General features: G+C 44.5%; 1 protein-coding gene across 2 annotated transcripts in view; it reads left to right on the forward strand.

Annotated features, from left to right (window-relative positions):
• Positions 1 to 22,161, forward strand: part of neo1a (neogenin 1a) — a 155,716-nt gene that overhangs the window by 121,982 nt on the left and 11,573 nt on the right. For both annotated transcript variants that reach the window (XM_086106542.1, XM_086106543.1), the window contains exons 10-20: positions 376 to 524; positions 1,883 to 2,021; positions 2,308 to 2,357; positions 6,225 to 6,369; positions 10,087 to 10,197; positions 10,280 to 10,474; positions 11,423 to 11,518; positions 13,738 to 13,970; positions 15,745 to 15,883; positions 16,368 to 16,475; positions 16,879 to 17,073. In XM_086106542.1, coding sequence (XP_085962668.1) covers positions 376 to 524; positions 1,883 to 2,021; positions 2,308 to 2,357; positions 6,225 to 6,369; positions 10,087 to 10,197; positions 10,280 to 10,474; positions 11,423 to 11,518; positions 13,738 to 13,970; positions 15,745 to 15,883; positions 16,368 to 16,475; positions 16,879 to 17,073 — 1,560 coding nt within the window. The remainder of the gene's footprint in view (positions 1 to 375; positions 525 to 1,882; positions 2,022 to 2,307; positions 2,358 to 6,224; positions 6,370 to 10,086; positions 10,198 to 10,279; positions 10,475 to 11,422; positions 11,519 to 13,737; positions 13,971 to 15,744; positions 15,884 to 16,367; positions 16,476 to 16,878; positions 17,074 to 22,161) is intronic.

The raw sequence follows: 22,161 nt of genomic DNA on the forward strand, positions 1-22,161 counted from the left end.
CACTTAGGAGTTGAATGCTCTGTTTTTGACGGATCAGTCCAGCATGTGCCCTGCCACTCACCCTAAGTCAGCTGGGATCTTTCCTGTGACCCTGAACAGGATTACTGCTTTCGAAAATGGATGAATGGTGTTTATGTTAATTTGCCCTGCAGTCAAAGTTGAAGAAGAGAACTCTGATAACTGCAGTAGGTTATTCGGGAAATAAAACCATTCGATAAACCTTTGGTCCATTAGGAGTCTGAGAAAGGTTCATTCCAATGTTCGAAGTGGGCAATTTATTTAATTACTTTTTTTCCAGAAGTCCATTGACACCATCTCATCCTTAAGAAACTCAAGAATTGAAAGTCCTGTTGTCATTTGTCATTTGCTTCTCAGTTCAAGTTCCCGGCCCGGCCCCAAATGTGCAGGCGGCATCAAATACACCGACTTCTGTCTCTCTGAGTTGGGAGAAACCCCTCACGGGCAATGGAGAGGTCCTCACCTACAAGTTGTATTACACGGACAAAAGCATTGGAACTGAACAGGTTGGTTATACCGGACAGGACATTCTTTTCTGTCAGAGATGACAACCTGTGTCATTTGAAGACACTGGTTAGCCACAATTTACAACGCAGGTTAGTTCCTGTGGCGCCGAAATGAGCAGAATTTGTATGTCGGAACACGTCATAATATATGACAAACCGACACTAAGGTAGTAGTCAAGTCAAAGGGGTGAAAACAAATGCATGAGAAACACTCCTTGGCCATGAATATAAAACAATCAAATGGAAAAGAATAGGTACGCCGGAAACTGAGTGTGCCTTTTTTTGCAACACGATGACTTATGCTTATTCCGCTGAACAAAGTAGTTAAGTTTGTCACCTCAAAACCCCACACATCGGGACTGTCATAAGCTGATGATTAGTCAAAGTAATTGTACAACAAAACATGCAAATGGGTCCATATTTTCGGAAACGTTTGGGCAACTGTTGATGATCATATTATAAATGTTATTACTATAATGTTGATGCTAATTGTACTGGTAGGTTGACTAACTTTAATAATAACTTTAAAGCCCAGGGGTATTGTAATACTGTCAAAAGCCCATGACAGTAAACGTTGGCATATTTTTTTTTTCTGCAGGTAAAGCTGTTTCGTAGGAGTACAATTCAGAAGTTTAGATATTGAGTCAGCCTGAGCAGCTGCCGCATGCAAGCCAGCGAGGCATTAAAAAGCCTTTAATATGATAATGAATGAAACGTCATCCGGTGCATTGAGTAATGATGCGTCAGTTCCCTGGAGGAGGGAGCTAGAGATGAGCTGGTAAAAACTAAGAAGCGGAGAGGGCTGCAAAGAAACGACCTCTAACACTGTACCTGCAAAAGTAAATGACGACATACTGTACTCGAAAATGCATCTTGAAGTGCAGAGTTGCTATAGAAATTCATCACGCCAAATGAAGAAGTTATAATAGCATTTCTATGGAAGCAAAGTTCGGTTTGACAAACTAAGAACTGAATGCAAATGGGCTTTAAGAAATTTAGGACACGTTGATTGGCCTAGTTAGTGAAGCGAAACCTGAGAGGAATCATGTATGCCGCGGTTTTATTACCTGAATTTAGATTCGATAAGGTCATGCTTTATTACTGTCACTTCTGGGAAACCTGAATGTTACAACCGTAACAGTTTGATTGTTATTCCAAGATAAAAAGTAGTCTTGGCCTCAATGAAAAGTAAAGAAAAAAACAGACTTTGTGTGAAAGCTATTGCTTAACCCGCTGTATGCTCTTTATATTCATTTATTCTCAATTACAATGTGAATGCGTTTTATAAATATCTGTGTCTCATCCTTGCAACACATATTTTTGAAGAGACTACTCACATGCTTCTGTCTATTTCCTAGGATGTTGACGTAAATGGTCTGTCATACACCATGACAGGGCTCAAGAAGAACACGCAGTACAGTTTTCGTGTGGTGGCCAACAATAAGCACGGCCCGGGTGTCTCCACTGATGACATTGTGGTCCGCACACTGTCTGATGGTCAGTCGACACACATTTGTACTTGCAATTATTTCATTACCTTATTTAATGAAGCACGTCAAATATTCTTAGAGACAGCTCTCAGTATGCTGCAATGCTGCTCTACAGTACTGCAAAGTACAATCACAATAATAAACATACTGTTATAGTCCTACTTCGCAGACACGGTCAATCAAAGCGAAGAACTATCATCTTCCTAAAGGCGCCATTTTCATGCAGCCCTTGTATTGATTTTATGAGTGAATGTCGCTTTTCTTTAATGCTTATAAAGTTGTCTTCTTCGCAGTGCCAAGTGCTCCTCCTCAAAACTTCACTCTGGAGGTGCAAAACTCAAAGGTAAACCTCAGTTTAAAAGATTTTTGTGTTTTCTTTTTTTCCTCTGAGCGGAAGCTGCTCGTTTTGTGAAAAAAATAGATTCACTGCCAAGAGAGTACGCCAGTGCTGTGATTGTGTGTGTGTGTGTGTGTGTGTGTGTGTGTGTGTGTGTGTGTGTGTGTGTGTGTGTGTCTGTGTGTGTGTGTGTCTGTGTGTGTGTGTGTGTGTGTGTGTGCGCGCGCGCGCATGTGTGATTAGATGCATGAAACAGACTCACAGCCTCAGCTGGTTAAGAGGGTGTGTGAACCCTTATCGATCGTCTCATCAGTAGCAGGCTGGGCTGTCATAGTTTATTTCCTCCGTGTCAGGCTCCATCAGTACACTTTCAGCTAAAGACATGCTGCTAAATGGATATGCAAGTCTTACATATTGCAAACAAGCAGTAGAGGAGAATTCAAAAATAGTGCAATGAAATGCTATGATACGATGGTTTTGGGTTGTTTTTTTTTAATAAAGTGATGCCACATCTAATGGTGTCACTCTTTTACACCATTAAAATCCAACAATCAGAAATCATCCAAGATTTAGTTGTGTGGAATGCATTTTCCCTCATTTGGTTCGCAGGGCAGTTTGGTCTTTTCTAAAGAGTGGACTGTCGTTTATTGTGGGTGATATATGCCGCACCTCCGCAACAATTGGTGAAAACATATGATATAGAAATAATAAAAATAAATTAAATAACTATGTATTTTTAATCCCCCCCCCCCCCCCATCACTTTGAACACATTTTTAAAAATTTGGGCTTGTCCATCTCAGAGCACAGAGGTCATGGGTTCGATTCCTAAGCATATTTAACTTCAAAAATATTGATTAATCACTCCTTGTTGAAGTTGAATGTAGAACTGAAAGATAAAGCATTTGATAATTACAATTAAATTTGTATATTGAAACACCAAAACGACATTTTGTTGAATAAAAGTCCGCTAGCTTCTGCTAACATAGAATGTGAAATGACATAGACGGGCTAATGTAAATTAGCCTAAATCAGGAACAGACAACTGGTGGGCGACAACCACATCTGTGGCTCCTTGATTCCATTTACTACAAAAAAAAAGCGGAGAGGGGGGCGCTTTTTTAAGAAACGTATGATAAACATTCATCATACGTTTTCTAAGGAAACCAGGGGAAGTGGGAGAAAAAAAATCTCTGGAAAATACCCCAAACATTGAAAAAAATACCCAAAATATTGAAAAATAACTGGGAAACAAAAAAATTAGCAAATATGCAAATCTGCAGCACCACGTACAAACATAGCATGCAACAATCCTCAGAAGGACATATTATCTTTGCTCCGTGGGAACAACAGTTACTGGCACTTCGTTGTGGACTTTTTGTGCCTCAAATTAACTGCCGTTTATTCCGCTGCATTTCATCCAGTAAACCCCAGCGCAGCTCGGCATCTTGTAGCACATGCCACTACACTAAAATCACTCTAAATTCAGACTCTGCGACAGTTTGTACTGTAAAGCGCTGAAAAAGCAAGTCCTTCACAATGTGCGATAATGTCACTGCACACATTAATTTTGCTTGAATTCCTTAGTGATGACACGTGTGGGGGTGTCACGGTTTAACCGTAACATCGAACTTACACCACAAAGCGTACCAACATATACCACAAATATCATCCAATAAATGGTCACTTGAAATGCATTCTCCATCTTTTGCTGGCGCAAAATGTTTAGTCTTTGCTATCATTGATCCTCCTGCTATATTTAAACAGCTCCCAAGTCTAAAGGCAATCTTTGTGTGTCAGAGTCTTTTAACTATAATTGTTAAATCCGATTGATTACAGTGGAGGACACTGTAGCTCTTGTGTGACACCGCTGATTCGACAGGCTGCTGAGGTGTCCGCGGGCTTCACAACAAACGCCTGATGAAAACAGCAAGTTGCCTTAGATGGCCTCTCTTTTGATCCATTACTGTACATCTTCAGTCAGAGGGCTGCAGGCCTGTTCATTGCACGCTTCCACCAAGTGAGGGATACAATTTTCCAAAGATGTTCCTTACTAATGATATGTGAGACATAACGTGTAAATCGAGAGCCTGGAAGCAGAGGCGAAGATAGAAAAAGTGCATGCGCTGAAAGTAAATGTTGGAGGATAGAGGCCTTTGCTGCGCACAGACTGAGTGAGAGAGAACCGTCAAAGCAATGCGGAAAAAGAAGCTGTTGAATAATCCCATCACACGCCAGCAGTTTGAGAAGGAACTGGCCACACGTGTGGAGGGAGAGTCAGCTGAGATTTGAGTGCTAGAAAACAACAGATGCTGCTGCACATGTTAAAAGGAGTCGTTTGATAGAAAGGACAAGAATTGTTTCGCTTTGGGCTCAAGGCAGAACAAGCCCAATTTAAGTCCACACATTGTTGAAATGCTTTTGTTTAAATGCTTCCTCTGATTTTTTTTTCTTTGCACTCAGACAGTTTAAATTTGAACATGAGCAGTCAAAAAGTATAATTGGACAAGGCTTTTATGCTTCGTCTCATTTGCTAACAGTAATTTTCGAAAAATGATCATATGTTTCATATTTTCTGTTCACTCTTCACTTTCTTCCCTTTTGACTTTCTGAACAGTCAATTCAACTTTGTTCCTAGTTTGAAGAATAGACAAATGCACCCTGTTTGAGTGCAGGCCGATCATGCAAAATGAAAACTACACACCATTCGTTCCATTTGTTCCTTTTTCCCAACGGGGCCGGAAAGTGTGTGTGACCTGCCTTCATCCTTTTGTGTATCAGTGTGACAGTAGGGAAGCATTAATTAACTCTTTGCTCACGCTGAGCTACCCCCCACCTGTCTCTTTAAACACACAAAATTCCGGGCGCATGAATCCCAGCATGACATGTGAGCTTGCAAGCAAAATTCACACCTAGAGCTCCCGTGTGCCTGAGTTTTTTGTGAGGCCTTCACACCACTGTCAAGACAATATAAATAAGGTCGGTCACCTGGTGCCTCTTTCCCACAACATGGCACCATCTTGGCTGGCCATGGCTTTTATTTGGCACCCAAGTGTCAGTGCTTGCAAGGTGCACACTGACAGCCTCCAACATATTGAGGTTTTCAGCTGGGTACATAATTCAAATGAAGTTGGGACATTGTGTCCAACATGAATGAAAACGGAATATTTCATGCAACGTCCTGTACGACTTCATTCGAATTGGAATTTGTGAATCGTAGCTCACGTTCGCATTTCCATTGTCCAAACCACATGCAGTGGTTTGAACAATGATCCAGTCAAGTAGAGCGTAAAAACACATTTTTAAAATGATTGCTTTCAAGCGGGGGAACAAGTTTGTATTTATGCGTCCTCATGCCTACAGGCCGTGTCTCACTGAGTGGCGGAGGTTTGCAAGTGTGTGTGCGCACATAGCAAATGTCGTTGGGTTTTTGTGTCATCAGGGTTCATTTAAGGTCACAAAGACATTGGCGCAAAGTTTTTCTTGTCACGAAGAAATTTTTAACATGTTTAAAAATTTATGGTGACACTGTGACCCCACCCCCCCTAAAAAAAAAAAAGATTCGCTCCATGTGCACACACTTTCAAACCTTTGCCAATCAGTGTGATATGGGATTTACAAAGTAAAACTGTTTTCTTGAACTCTCCGCGACCCACTTTTGATTTGGGTCCCATGAGTTGAGAATGACTGACATTGACCACTGGTGGTCGCTCATCACGTAGATTTGTCATGTGTGCAAATGAGTGTAACATTTGAGGAATCACATCGAGACAAAACAAAAATGAACACAGGCAAGCTCTAGTATGACACTTCACAGTCTCCTCTATGTTCAAAGTATTTTTATGGTTGCACTGACTCTCATTTGCCCTTCATAGAGCATCATGCTTCGGTGGCAGCCGCCGCCCTCAAATTCCCAGAATGGAGAAATCACTGGATACAAGATCCGATACCGTAAAGGATCACGGAGAAGTGAGACAGCGGAGACCACTCGGGGGAACCAGCTTTCCAAGCTCATCGATGGTAACAAACACTGACTGACTAGTTCCACTTGGGTCATTTTAGTTAATAAACTCACCGTTGTATTTTATTGCATTTAGATATTGGATATACTGTATGCAGTAAAATCTCAGCAGTTAAACATAATCCATTCCGAGACACTTGATGAACATTGATTAGTTATGGATTTCAGTTTGTCCCATAGGAAATATTACAAAAATTGATCCATTCCAGGGTCAAAATGTCACCATCGCGGAACTTTCATTAGCTGTACAGACGATCTCTAAATGACATTTGACATTGTCAACATCTGTTAAAATAAGTAACATGTAATGATAAAACAAATGCATAATGTATATGGTACTTTAACTCCGATCGAAGGTGTCACCCTTATTATTAACACTCATAAGAGGTTACACTGTATTGCATTGAGAAACTGCTTTTCCTGAAAAAAAAATTAAGTCATAATAATAATAATAATAATACATTTTATTTGAAAGCGCTTTTCATCACACTCAAAGACACTTTACAAGAGCTTAAAACACAGGATAAAAATGTGCACTTAAAACAAGCATACATAATTTACAAAAGCACATTTAAATGAACAAAAAGCAAAATGGGTAAAAGAGATTAAAAGGTATTAAAAGCATTGCGGAACAGTTGGGGCGGCGACAGAGAAGGCTCGGTCCCCCCAGGTTTTGAGCTTGGTCACGGGGATGGCGAGGAGGTTTGTGTTTGAGGAGCGGAGATAGCGGGAAGGAGTGTATTGGTAAAGAAGGTCGGAAAGATAGGAGGGGGCCTGATTTTGAAGGGCTTTATAGGTGAGTAGGAGCAGTTTAAATTGAATACGCTGGGGAACGGGGAGCCAGTGGAGGTTTTTAAGGACGGGGGTGATGTGATCACGAGTGTGGGTGTGGGTGAGTAGGCGGGCGGTGGCATTCTGGATGTACTGTAGTTTATTGAGGAGTTTGGAGGTTGTACGGTAGAGAATGCTATTGCAGTAGTCAAGGCGGGAGGTGATGAAGGCGTTGATGAGGGTTTGAGCAGCGTTGAAAGAAAGTGATCGGCGGAGACGAGAAATGTTTTTGAGGTGGAAGAAAGCAGTTTTGGTGATTTGGGTGATGTGTTGGTCGAAAGAGAGGTTATTATCAAAAAGCACACCGAGGTTGCGACAGTGAGAGGAGCGGGACAGGGTGAAGTTGTCAATAGTGAGGGTAAAGTTGGAGGTTGTTTGGGTGAGGGACCGAGGACCGATTATAAGCAGTTGAGATTTAGTACAGTTAAGAGTGAGAAAGTTTGTTTGCATCCAGGATTTGACATCTGAAAGACAGTTAGACAGGGTGGAGTGGGTTGTTGGGGTAAATGATTTGGTGGATATGTACAATTGGACATCATCAGCGTAGCAGTGGAACTGGAGACCATGATGACGAATGATTTGGCCGAGGGGTAAAAGGTCGAGAATGAAGAGAAGAGGACCAAGCACAGAACCCTGGGGGACACCTTGGGACAGTGGGGCAGTGTAGGAAGAGCAGTTGTTTATGTGTATGAATTGTTTCCTGTCTGTGAGATATGAGTGAAGCCAGGTGAGGACTTTGTCGGTGATGTTTAGGGATTGTAGGCGAGAGAGTAGGATGGAATGTCGAAGGCAGCTGTAAGGTCAAGAAGGATGAGGATGGAGAGTAGGCCGGAGTCAGAGGCGAGGAGGAGGTCATTGGTGATTTTAAGGAGGGCTGTTTCAGTGCTGTGTTGTGTGCGGAATCCAGATTGAAATTGTTCAAAAAGTTGGTTGTTGTTTAGGTAGGTTTTAATTTGAGATGCGACGGCACGTTCTATGACTTTGGACCGAAATGGGAGGTTGGAGATGGGTCGAAAGTTGCTCATGATGTCAGGGTTGAGTCCGGGTTTTTTGATGATGGGGGTTACGGCAGCCAGTTTGAGTGAGGAGGGGACATAGGCAAAGTTGAGGGAGGAGTTGACAATGTTCATGACGAGGTGGAAGATGGTGGGAAAGCAGTGCTTGACGAAAGAAGATGGGATGGGATCCAGTGTGCAGGTTGAGGAATTCATTGTTGAAATGATATTGGTGAGTTCGGCTATGGAGACAGGTGTGAATTCAGAGAGAGGTGAAGTAGTTGGAGTGATGGATGCTGGTAGGAAGGGAGGGGGGACAGGTGAGGTGGTGAGTGAACTGTAGAGGATGTCGATTTTGGATTGAAAGTGGGATAGGAATGAATTGCATTTGTCAACGGTGAAAGAGGTTTAAATATTGTCGCTGGGTTTGAGGAGTTTGTTGACGGTGGAGAAGAGAGCCTTTTGGTTGTTGGAGTCGGTGTGGATAAGGTTGGAGTAGTAGGTGGAACGGCTGGAGTTGAGTGCGGTCTTGTATAACTGAAGGTGATCGGTGTAGGCGAGGAGATGAACAGTTAAACCGGATTTTTTATAGAGTCTTTCTAGCTGGCGTTTTCGGGTTTTAAGTTTGCGGAGTTCTGGGGTGTACCAGGGGGCTGAGCGAGTGAAGGAGACAGATTTGGTTTTGATGGGGGCGAGTTGATTGAGACAGGAGGAGAAAGTGCTGTTGTAGTAGTTGGTGAGAACAGTGGGGTCATGGGACAGTGGAGGAGGTAGTATGGACAAGTGGTTGAGGACAGAGGTAGAAAAGTCAGTTGGGGAAACGGATTTGAGGTTTCATGACTGATACAGTCCTGAAGCGTAGGACAAATGCATCCAATAATTTACTGAGCATCTCAAGGATTCTCAGTGAGGTGCAAGTCTCGACTACCTATGGGCAATTCATGTGTGATAAAGAGCTGAGCTGTTTGCTGTTTTTTACCTCTGCTGTCAGCTGTTATCATTCATTTGGTTATTGGATTGGTTTTGGTGCATGTGGACTTAGTTTTCAGAATGGGGGGGGGGGGGGGGGGGTCTGGTGGCTGAGTGGCCCAGGGCCTTTTTAATTTATCAGCACATGAATATGATCTTAACATGTGACAGTGTGTTTGCATGATACTGTTACACCCCCCACGGCTATCACCCAAATCAATCAGTGATTAATATTAGATGTTGGCTCAGCAGCTTTAAAGTGGCATGACCCCCCACTGTGCAGTACATCAAAGAGAATATGCACTTAAAAGTTGATTCTATCCTTTCTCAAACATTCTGGAGGCATGAAACAGATGGATGTTTGTTGGTTCAAATGCATTTACAGGGAGCTGTAGCCTCGGAGGCACGGGGTTTGGCAGACTTTCGAAGCTACCCCGAGGGTGGCCCAGAATAGTCGGTGCAAGGAGTAAGAACCAACTACAAGATGAGCATGTTGAAAGGAAATTGGATAATTTTACAATGTTCTTTTTTTTTTCCAGATGAATAAAGCAGTAGATCATTTGTCAGTAGTCTCTCATGAATACCAATGCCGGCACCTAGTTGTGAAACTGCATCGTGACTTTTCCAAATCCTTTTAGTTTTTTTTTTTTTCTTCTCAATTTCCATCGAGCTGTTTCTTTTGACACATTTTTCGTAAGTGCTGCATATTTGTACCGATCAAAACCATCTAAACCCATGTGGAGACGTCAAATTTCATCTCCTTGATGTTTTGGAGAAGGGAATACTGTGGTACCACATGGTGAGGCAGGCTTACATTTTTTCTCTTTGGATTCTGCAGAGTAGTTTGGTGCATCTGTTAAAAAGTATTTGCACTAAAATGCAAGTCAAGACAAGTAACACTTTTCCCCACCCCTGGTGCAGCTCTTGAGCGTGGGACAGAGTACTCCTTCCGGGTGTCTGCCATCACTGTGAACGGCACGGGCCCAGCCACTGACTGGACTACAGCAGAGACATTTGAGAGTGACTTGGATGGTAATATTCCGTGCTTTCCTTTTTTTCATTCTTACCCAGACTCGCCTTCAATAAATGTTTTATTTGACACTTCTTTTGCCAGAATCCCGGGTCCCAGACCAGCCCAGTTCGCTTCACGTCCGCCCACTGGTGAACAGCATCGTGGTGAGCTGGACGCCACCGGAGAACCAAGAGATTGTTGTACGTGGCTACAGCATTGGCTACGGCATTGGCAGCCCTCATGCTCAGACCATCAAAGTAGATTACAAGCAGCGCTACTACACGATTGAAAGCCTTGGTAAGAAAATTAGAAATGATAAGATATGTCAAGATCCAATCTGATTGCAAGGTGTGTGTTGCGCTTTTCAAAGATGTACTTTGTTGACTAATTGTCATTAAATTACACCGATGGGTGTTTGTGTCTGACAGCACGAACAGACACTAATAAAGACCCGTGGGAAGATTGTTCTTGTGAAGTCACCAAATCTGCTGTTCATTTTAAAAAGATGCAAATTGGTTAGATTTTCTCACGCGCAGATAATTAAAGTGCACCGCCGATTTTATTCATGGTGGCAATTTAGAGGATTAATGAGCACTGAACTTCTTCCGCGTGTGTTGATACCCACACCAACCGGGGACAAAAAAAAAAGATTTAAAGGTGAAGTTAAGTCCCCAAAAAAATTCTTTACATCAATATGTTTGATGCATCCCCACTAGTCTTAACACGGCATTCTGATTATTGTAGTGATTGAATATAAATTAAACAGCAAAACCCACCCATTTTAATGCATCACAAGGGGTGGCCATTTTGCCACTTGCTGTCCACTGAAAATGACATCACACTGCCGAAGGGGCTCAGGTAACGACTAATCACAGCTCGCATATTTCTGAGTTTGAGCCATGATTGGTCGAGGACCTAAAATATGATCAATGCGGACATTATTTGTGATTGTAACAAGACCGACATTGGAATTTTTTTTATATAGTGCTAATGTCAATCGGATGTCTAAGTCACGCGGAAAAAGTCTCTTTGTTTCAAAAGGTGTACTTGATCTATTCGTGGTGGCAAATTGCCTCTTTATGCATATTTGAAGCCTTCATCGCAGCAAGAGGAATTATTTTATTCAAAAGGCCCTCTCTCGCTAATCTCGCCATTATGAGTTGAGAATCTCTCGAGTTTCAGCTTGATTAGACAGCTGCATCACTTTATATTGCTAAAATCCATCTTTGCATCTCTCTTGTTCAGACCCCAGCTCCCACTATGTGATCACACTCAAAGCCTTCAACAACGTGGGTGAGGGGATTCCTGTATATGAGAGTGCCATCACAAGGCCACAGTCAGGTAGGAGGTGCACAAATCTACCACCGAAAAACCCGCAAGACTGATTGACCTCTTTATATTCACAGCTTTGTTGTTAAAGTTGTTAAAATATCGGAACGTCACATTCGGTACACTTTCACAACTTGATTTGATTTGCTCAGCAAATGAACTTTGCGAATATTAGCCACACCCCTGTTTGCTACAGTGCATTTTGACCCCACTGTAAACTTCAAGTACGACAGTAAACGCAATCTTAGCACACCATTGTTAAAGCAGAATTATTTTTCCATCACTTGAATTGGTTCTCATTAGAATGTAAAGATGCACCAAATGTTATGGCTACCGAATGTACCGGTACTGTAACTGTAAATCATAATAAGATGGAATAAGTCAAGGAGGACCTCTTTTTAAACAAGTGTTTGCCTAAAGGCCGTATCATCTCACTGAGCGGAGAACGTTTGCGAGGGCGCGCGCACGTAGTGAATGCTTTTTCGTCAGAGTTCGTTCAAGGTCGCAAAGACGCTCGCCAACAATTTGGCTCTCAAACTGTTTTTTCTTTTCTCGAGCATGTTCGAAATGTGATGGCTGAACTGACTCTGTAGAGGTAGGTGGTATGGCCAGCTATAAAACACGGCGCTTCACTTGCCGCAATGGTCTGTTGTCAAGTTATTTTTGCTGTCCCTTTGTGTGTAAGAGCTCCGCTGCCCTCAGGCATGAAAATAGGCGAGCTAGTTATAACATACATCTCAATTAAAGACCGAAACACAAGTCTCAATCCGGTGTTCGCCACAAATGATTTTCTAGTGTGGGTCTATGAAAGCAGACTTCAGACACACTTTGTGTCAGTGTATGACGATAAGTTGCATGAGATCCCTGCGGCGTCCCAAAGGGGGGTCTGCCCCCTCCCCCCTTTCAAATCTCGACTCGCAGCTCCCCGCTCAGCCTTGATGGCGCCACTTTGTCTCCACCATAGCACTGTTGCAATGCTGAGAACGGGATGCTAGACGACATGAATCACGTCAGCATGCGTTGAGGGCGGATGGCAGTCTAAGTGCACACACGCACAAGCCTCTCTGTGAGCTCTATTGCTCCTCCTCACATCCTCGTAGACACACGCACAGTGCTGCACACACCCGGACCCCCTGTGGTGGCTTTGGCAACCCTTCGTCAGATCCAAACGTTTCCTCACAAAGTAGAACCAAAAACCTTCCACCATCGTCTGCTGCTGCTTCCTCGGGGGCGCGTTCTTTTCCTGCCAGTTTGTTCAAGTCAGGATTAAAAAGACAAGCTGACCTACATACTACTTATACTTTGGAAACATATAAAACTGTGAAAAAAAATTTTGTTGAGGGAGTGTGGGGTGGAGCATGCATTATAACCCTTGGACTTAATGTAAGTGAAAAGGATGCTCTGGTAGTTAGAAGAGAGGGAAAGGAACCCTCTTTATTATTTTGTTAATCCATGTGCAAATAATGGGGACTCCGTTTTCCCAGAGTTGGGTAAACAAAAACAAAAAAAATGCAGCTTCTGCATTTCACTCAAAAGTCACAGTACTCTCCATAACCGCATGAATGCTTGGGTCGTCGCCATGCGCCGCGGCACAAAGAGCTTCAAACGGTGAATGGAGTCCTGCAGGGCGAGGACCATCAGGTGGTTGAAGAGAGTCATCGCGGATGACTGAACAGAGCTTATTCTTTTATCACTTAATGGAGTGAAGATCCTGAAGAAGTCAAGCACATGCTTCAAGGGTCGGGGGGGACCCTTATGTCAAAGAAATGTTCCGTATCTGTGGCCATTTTGCTTTCAAAAGATGAAACATTGCACGTTTCTTAGCATGTTACCGAAGAACATTTGAATGAAAGTATGTAAAATAATTCTCTGTAATCAATGCGGCATTTCTTCCCTTCCCTCACAGTAGTACTAGATATTGATACCACACAGCAACATTTAAAATATTGTAGATTTGTCTGATTTTAGAGGTCATTGTCTGTTTTTCTAATAGAATCTTTTCTCTTTCTCTTCACCCTTCCCAATCCCATGTTCATTGTGCTTCTGTTTGGTTTTGCCTTTCACCCTTCCATTCTTGCTTTTAACTTAATAACCTTATTTTCCTGGCTGTCCGTCCTACCCTGCATCCCGTCTGGACTCCCACCCAATGACCATCCCATGCATTTCTTTGTGTTTTAATTTGCTCATTTTAATTTATGCGCTTGCATGTGGGTTTACTGCCTAATGGGCAGACCCCATAGACCCTGATGTTGACCTGTACGAACTCTTCCATGCTCCATACACCCCAGTACCAGATCCCACCCCCATGATGCCACCCGTGGGTGTTCAGGCCTCCGTGCTGAGCCACGACACCATCAAAGTCACCTGGGCGGACAACTCGCTGCCCAAGAATCAAAAGATCACAGATAACCGCTATTACACAGTGCGCTGGAAGACCAACATCCCTGCCAACACTAAAATGAAGGTAAGAGTCTTGTTGAGTAGTCCATACTGCATATCGATTAATATTGCTTAGCGCAAGCCTTAAAACACTGATACCTCTGTTTCTTTAAAGACAGCCTTTTTCATAGAAACTATCAAAAATGTGAATGGCAGGTAGCCCAAGGGGACAAGCTAGGAATTCGGGGATTGGTTGAGAGACCAATCGGAAGCCAAGTGAGAGCGGCAGAATGAAGAATGAAAGTTTCTAAGAAAGCGTCTTTATTTAATGCAACGCAGAAAATTTCACTTTTTACTGCAGTAGGGCCGGATGTTGACCGGTTTTCCTTGTAATCCGCCAGATTTTGCTGCGCCATGGTCATCCTTATCCGGATGGATAGATGGTGCCGTTTCATAAAATGAAATCATCAAGCACCATGGAGTTGATCTTTGAATTCAATAATGGTCAAACTGAACATTTGCCTCTGTAACAGATTTGTGCTAAATATATTGTCACCATTAAAGCAGCCCCAATCAATTGTTGCTCTTCACATAAGTTAAATCGCACACTTGCGAGTCCAGTCAATCCTTCTTCAAGAACTTTGATTGCCTTTGTGTAGCACTTCCTCACTTGCAAGGGCACCACCAAGCAATTGGGGTTGTGCGGATTTGGCAGGATGAACCACTTTTTTCAAGTTGAGGACATTGCCAGAGACCTACGGCAGGAGAGTGGGGGGAAAAAAACACCTTCAGAAATACTAAACATTCACAATTTATTTTGATTTTCACAAGATGTTTTCAAATGCTCCCAAAGATGACTATATCCAATATTTGTTCTTCGTTCATATTCTCATACAGTATGTCATACAACATGTACAGTGGACTCCCACATGGTCACAGTTCAACACCTGCGGGTTCAGTTTTTCACAGTTTTTTTAATGTATTCATTATAATTTATATATAAACTGTATATAGAGTATATATTGTTTTTTTTTTAATTGTTGAGAGCAGGGGGCAAACCCTGTTTTTCATGGAGGATGTCTAGTGGCGGTATATGTAAGAGTGTATAGTGATGGTCAGTTTTTCACTGATTATCGCTATTCGTGGGCTGACACGGTTCCATTCCCCTGCAAACAGCGGGGGGCCACTGTCTGTATGAATTAACAGACATACAGATATTCAACTTTTGTCTGAAGACACCAGCGATAAAGAAAACAATATTCAAGCATGTTCGGCTTCAAACAACTATGTTATCAGTGCGTAGTGATCGGTGTTGTTGCTGCACACACAGGAAATCCCACAGCCAGTTTTCTGGTTGGTCACGTGACGTTCTGCAGAAGGTTCGTTGGGGCCCTGTGGAAAAAAATCTCACTTCAAACCCCTCCACGCTAATGCTGCAAAGTGAAAATGCTCACACACACCGCCCGGCCTTATGAGGCCTCTGATGTTTAATATCATTTGTTGGCAATGACATCAGAAACTACAATGCCACCTTGGATAGCGTGCACATCACCTATGTGGATCCTTGTTTTCTCAATTGAAAATTACAATAAAATCACACTATGCATAACCTTACATTCAGGTTTCCTCTTCGGTTTATGCACCACCAGTCCCCATGTTGCAGTAATAATCGCTATTTCAGAAACTAACACATACAATCAAAAGCTTTTAGCAATGAATGAAGTAATAACACTGGCAGCCATTGAACCACATTATATGGAAACAACATAATAAAAATATTAGACATCCAAGCCCAAAATGATGGAATGTTCTGAAGTCTGTCAGACTTGAACACATGTGTTTTGTTCTCCCGTGCACAGATTGCCAACACAACCAGCTTGAGCCACGTGGTGACAGGACTGAAGCCCAACACCTTGTATGAGTTTTCCGTTATGGTGACCAAAGGCCGACGCACCAGCACATGGAGCATGACAGCCCAGGGAACCACCTTTGAAACCAGTAGGAGCACTGCAAACATGCATCAAAATGTGACAAAACACATAAACCTCTCACGTATCATAGCTAATCATTGATTATATCATAGTCGGATGCAAGCTGATGAAATGATAGACACTTTTTTCCCCATTACATTGTTCCTCCCACTATTCACTTGGATGGAGGATCGAGACTGAACCCGACCACGAGCCGCGAAAACCTGTGAATCATTGGGAAACCCCTTCCCCCACCCTCACCCCTCCTATAGGGGTTAATTATTAGCTGTGGGTTCCAAAGCACTGCTTTACTACTTACCTACGACAGGGCAGTGGACGAAATAAATATCCTCCACTCACTTCAGCCTAGCTCCTCGGCACAAAGATGCCAACAGACGGTGCCAGACGGTGCCATACACGGTGCCTTCGTGTATATAAGAACACGAACATATATGAAGGTTCTTTTTTGATTTTTTATTGTGGTGAATGCCCTCTGTCAATTCCCTCCTTAGTTCCTAGCTCCTCCCCCAAAGACGTGACAGTGGTGAGCAAAGAGAACAAACCTCGCACCATCATCATCAACTGGCAGCCTCCCTCTGAGGCAAACGGAAAGATCACAGGTGAGTCTCAAAAAAATTCACACGGTCTCATCCCATTTTTTTTCCGCACACTCAGTCTGAAATGTTACACTGGTCAACAGCAAATTTTGATCAGATATGGATTTATGTGTCCCAAAAAATGTTTTTTGGGCGGTGATTTAAAAAAATGTCCCTACTCTTTTCTACTTCATCAGATTTTTTCCATAATTTCTTTTTTTTTGTTGTTGTTTTTAAGTTTGACCTATAAAGGTTTGTGCAAGACTATTTTACAATGCCTTATAATTATAGATATGTTTCAGAAAACAACTATATATATATATTTTTTTTGGAATGTCTGAAGTCATCCACTATTCTGCATGGAAAGCAGTACTGCCAGTAAAGCCATCACACCAAATAATTGACCTCCCTGCACTCCCCTTTCTAGGCTACATCATCTACTACAGCACAGATGTCAATGCTGAGGACCACGACTGGGTTGTTGAACCCGTGGTGGGCAACCGCCTTACTCACCAGATCCAGGACCTTACTCTAGACACGACATACTACTTCAAGATCGAGGCTCGAAACTCAAAGGGCATGGGCCCAACATCTGAGGCTGTACAGTTTAGGACCCCAAAGAGTGAGTTTTTCTCCACATTCAGACTAAATATGAGGTGCATTTGAAAGCACACATTGATTGGGACTGGCAAATAAAATGTTTACAAGAGTCAGATCGTATCAAAATGGAGATGCTATATTCTTGCTTAATCACACTCATTGGCCACTCCATTGGGCTACATGCATTCAATTTGAGTAAATATCCTGTACCTCCAAATAATCCATTAAGACAAATAACCACCTCCCTCATATAATAATAGCTTACATTACAGATAATGTAGTTCGCTTCAATTGACCTGAGACCACTTAACAAAAAACTCAAGCGGTAATTAACATGTTGCGTATCTTAGAGCACAATGTTAGCATAAAGGCTTCTTTCGGCTCGCGATATGTTGGCCAAGACTGATGTATTTGACACAATTCTCACTTAAACAAAACTGTCATATTCATTTTTGTACAAGCCATCCATTGTCGTCTGCACGAGCACTGATTAAAAAAAAAAAAATTAAATCCAATAAGGGATCAGGCCGTGACTGTCTCGCTTGCCTGCTCTTTATTTTATATTCCCATTTCCCACAGTAACTACGCCACTTTACACAACCCTTTCGACACAGGCAGCAAGCTATCCAAAGCTAACGTGGCTGGAGAGGCTTTACTATGCACCGAGCAATCACAATTCAGTAGAATAACCCCGAAAGAAGTGATGGTGTAACCAAGATTACGTTTGTTCAATGTCAATTCACATCAAAACACACCAATTTTTTCCTCTCCGTGAGCCGTCACCTTACCGTGGTGGAGGGGTTTGTGTGTCCCAGTGATCCTAGGAGCTAAGTTGTCTGGGGCTTTATGCCCCTGGCAGGGTCACCCATGGCAAACAGGTCCTAGGTGAGGGACCAGACAAAGCACGGCTCACAAAGCCCCTTATGATAGATAAAATCGATGGCACTCAGTTTCCCTTGCCCGGACGCGGGTCACCGGGGCCCCCCTCTGGAGCCAGGCCTGGAGGTGGGGCTCGTTGGCGAGCGCCTGGTGGCCGGGCCTACACCCATGGGGCCCGGCCGGGCTCAGCCCGAAGAGGCAACGTGGGTCCCCCTTCTCATGGTCTCACCACCCGTGGGAGGGGTCAAAGGGGTAGGGTGCAATGCGAGCTGGGCGGCAGCCAAAGGCGGGGACCCTGGCGGTCCGATCCTCGGCTACAGAAGCTAGCTCTTGGGACATGGAATGTCACCTCTCTGGCAGGGAAGGAGCCCGAGCTGGTGTGTGCGGCAGAGAAGTTCCGACTGGATATAGTCGGACTTGCCTCCACACACAGCCTGGGTTCTGGTACTAGTTCTCTCGAGAGGGGTTGGACTCTCTTCCACTCTGGAGTTGCTCATGGTGAGAGGCGCAGAGCAGGTGTGGGCATGCTCATTGCCCCCCGGCTCAGTGCCTGTACATTGGCGTTCACACCGGTAGACGAGAGGGTTGCTTCCCTCCGCCTTCGGGTGGGGGGACGGGTCCTGACTGTTGTTTGTGCATATGCACCAAACAGCAGCTCAGCATACGCACCCTTTTTGGAGTCCTTGGAGGGTGTGCTGGAGAGTACTCCTGCTGGGGACTCCCTTGTTCTACTGGGGGACTTCAATGCTCACGTGGGCAATGACAGTGAGACCTGGAGGGGCGTGATTGGGAGGAACGGCCCCCCCGATCAGAACTCGAGTGGTGTTTTGTTATTGGACTTCTGTGCTCGTCACGGACTGTCCATAACGAACACCTTGTTCAAACATAAGGGTGTCCATATGTGCACTTGGCACCAGGACACCCTGGGCCATAGTTCGATGATCGACCTTGTGGTTGTATCATCGGATTTGCGGCCGCATGTTTTGGACACTCGGGTGAAGAGAGGGGCGGAGCTGTCAACTGATCACCACCTGGTGGTGAGTAGGCTCCGATGGTGGGGGAAGATGCCGGTCCGTCCTGGCAGACCCAAACGTATTGTGAGGGTTTGTTGGGAGTGTCTGGCGGAATCCCCTGTCAGAAGGAGTTTCAACTCCCACCTCCGACAGAGCTTTTCCCATGTTCCGGGGGAGACGGGGGACATTGAGTCCGAGTGGACCATGTTCCGTGCCTCTATTGTTGAGGCGGCCAATCTGAGTTGTGGCCGTAAGGTGGTTGGTGCCTGTCGTGGCGGCAACCCTCGTACTCGCTGGTGGACACCAGCAGTAAGGGATGCCGTCAAGCTGAAGAAGGAGTCCTATCGAGCCTTTATGGCCTGTGGGACCCCAGAGGCAGCTGACGGGTATCGACTGGCCAAGCGGAACGCAGCTTCGGTGGTCGCCGAGGCAAAGACCCGAGCGTGGGAAGAGTTCGGTGAGGCCATGGAAGCCGACTTCCGGACGGCTTCGAGGAAATTCTGGTCCACCATCCGACGTCTCAGGAGGGGGAAGCAGTGCACCACTAACACTGTGTACAGTGGGGATGGGGCACTGCTGACTTCGACTCGGGACGTTGTGAACCGGTGGGCAGAGTACTTAGAAGACCTCCTCAACTCCACCAACACGTCTTCCTTGGAGGAAGCAGAGTCTTCCCGGCCGTGGAACAGTGGACCAGCTCTACACCCTTAGCAGGGTCCTCGAGGGTATGTGGGAATTCGCCCAACCAGTCTACATGTGTTTTGTGGACTTGGAGAAGGCGTTTGACCGTGTCCCTCGGGGAGTTATGTGGGGGGTGCTTCGTGGGTATGGGGTACCGAACCCCCTGATACGGGCTATTCGATCACTATACCACCGATGTCAGAGTTTGGTTCGCATTGTCGGCAGTAAGTCTGAATCGTTTCCAGTGAGGGTAGGACTCCGCCAAGGCTGCCCTTTGTCGCCGATTCTGTTCATAATCTTTATGGACAGAATTTCTAGGCGCAGCCGAAGCGTTGAGGGCGTCCGTTTTGGTGGCCTCAGTATTGCATCCCTGCTTTTTGCAGATGATGTGGTGCTGTTGGCTCCTTCAAATAGGGCTCTCCAACTCTCACTGGAGCGTTTCGCAGCCGAGTGTGAAGCGGTTGGGATGAAAATCAGCACCTCCAAATCTGAAACCATGGTCCTCAGTCGGAAAAGGGTGGAGTGCCCCCTCCGGGTCGGGGGAGAGATCTTGCCCCAAGTGGAGGAGTTTAAGTATCTTGGGGTCTTGTTCACGAGTGAGGGCAGGAGGGAGCGAGAGATCGACAGGCGGATCATAAGGTGAGAAGCTCGGTCATCCGGGAGGGGCTCAGAGTCGAGCCGCTTCTCCTCCACATCGAGAGGAGCCAGATGAGGTGGCTTGGGCATCTGATTCGGATGCCTCCTGAACGCCTCCCTGGTGAGGTGTTCCGGGCATGTCCCACCGGGAGGAGACCCCGAGGAAGACCCAGGACACGCTGGAGTGACTATGTCACCCAGCTGGCCTGGGAACGCCTCGGGATCCCCCGGGGAGAGCTGGAAGAAGTAGCTAGGGAGAGGGAAGTCTGGGCTTCCCTGCTAAAGCTCTTGCCCCCGCGACCCGGCCCCGGATAAGCGGTAGAAGATGGATGGATGGATGGACACACCAATTTAAAGCTGTGTTGTTGGTACCTTGAAGCAGGCATCCACCGAGTCTAGCCGCCGGCTTGTCATCAGGCGGGTCATGTTCAAGGCTCCAATCTTCACCAGCTCCACTCTGCAATAATACATGAAACCAAATTTTGCTCCCTTTCAAGTCTAATATGACCACAAATCTGAAGCATCATCTTATTCGAGCTTTGTTGCCATCAGCAACAGTTGTCTGTGCAGTATCACAAGCATGGCCAAACATTAGTTCAGGATGAGACAAATATGTTTTTCCAAATATTAAAAACAGGCATACATTTTTGTGTCAACCAATTTTGTGTGGGTTGACTATTTTTCGCACCCCTACGCACAACCCACCCTCATTTTTGGGAAAATGAGCTGCAGTTTCACTCCAAGTCGGGGGTGTCGCTTTGGTTGATTTTGGCTCGGACACCACAGGGTGGAGTTTCCTCTGCATTTTCTGGCCAATTCCACAAGTCGTTTTTAATTGTGGAACAAGTAAGAAAGCAACAACAATGGAGACAGTGGAACATTGCTCGAATAAATGGACCTGGATGAAAAGATGATGCGTTTCGTGGCATTGCGATATCGATCAAGAAGGTAGCGGCGTAGGTGGTACTGAGGAACATCGGGGAAAGTACATCATTGCGGCATGTGACTAAGCAGACCAATCGCGAGAGACGTTGTGCATAGCCTTCTACGCGCAGTGACAATATGTGTCACGTGCACGCCGCGTGTTGCGGAGGCACGACAAGGTGCGTCGGTCGCGTTATGCACTGCGGCTTTTGTCAGCCACGCAAACGCGGAAGCATAAAGAGGCCTTAAGAGTAACTTGCGTTTTATAGTGAGTAGCAATGTGATGGAAGCTTCAAGATGAGGTCTGACAGGCAGGTTAACCACTCTGTTGCTAAGATGAACACAAAGAACTGTATGTGAATATGAACGAAGCCTCAACACCAAGATGACGCTGCAGTTTTTAAGACGATTTCACCTTAAATGTGGATGATCTCCTTTACGCGATCTAGTCTGTCTCAGTTCTTGCTGTTTCCCCATGATTGCCCTTTTTATTTGATGTAGCCACTCCAGTTTCACTTTATAGAATTTGTAATATGAGGGTGACATTGTTTATGCCTTCCCTTATCTGAAGCTCAATAAATACTCCTCTGAAAGGGCGGGACGTGATTTCTGCTTAATCGAACATTAATGTGCTGTAACATGCACTTCTTAGTATAGTGGTACATGTATTGTTAAACTCATACCTCTCTGTCGGTGACCAAAACAAGTTTAGATCTGATGGATCTCATTAAAACATTGTACATTTGGAGCTCGATCCGTGAGTTTGTATTTTCAAACTAAAATAATCCCTCTTTTTTTTCATTTATTTATTTTATTCCTGTGGAGAAGAAACATTTCTGTTGATTTTGATTCCCAAAGTCTTTACTCTCTTGTTTACTCTTGACCATAGATGAGGGGCATGTCTCACAATTTGGCTGTAAGCATTTTCATTGAAAGCCTCATCAAGTTTGACAGGGTTTGAAATCAGAGGTCTGTGC

The sequence above is a fragment of the Hippocampus guttulatus genome, chromosome 3 (genome assembly GCF_054856545.1).
Source record: "Hippocampus guttulatus isolate MCC_2025c chromosome 3, RoL_Hgut_1.0, whole genome shotgun sequence".
Taxonomy (NCBI): Eukaryota; Metazoa; Chordata; class Actinopteri; order Syngnathiformes; family Syngnathidae; genus Hippocampus; species Hippocampus guttulatus.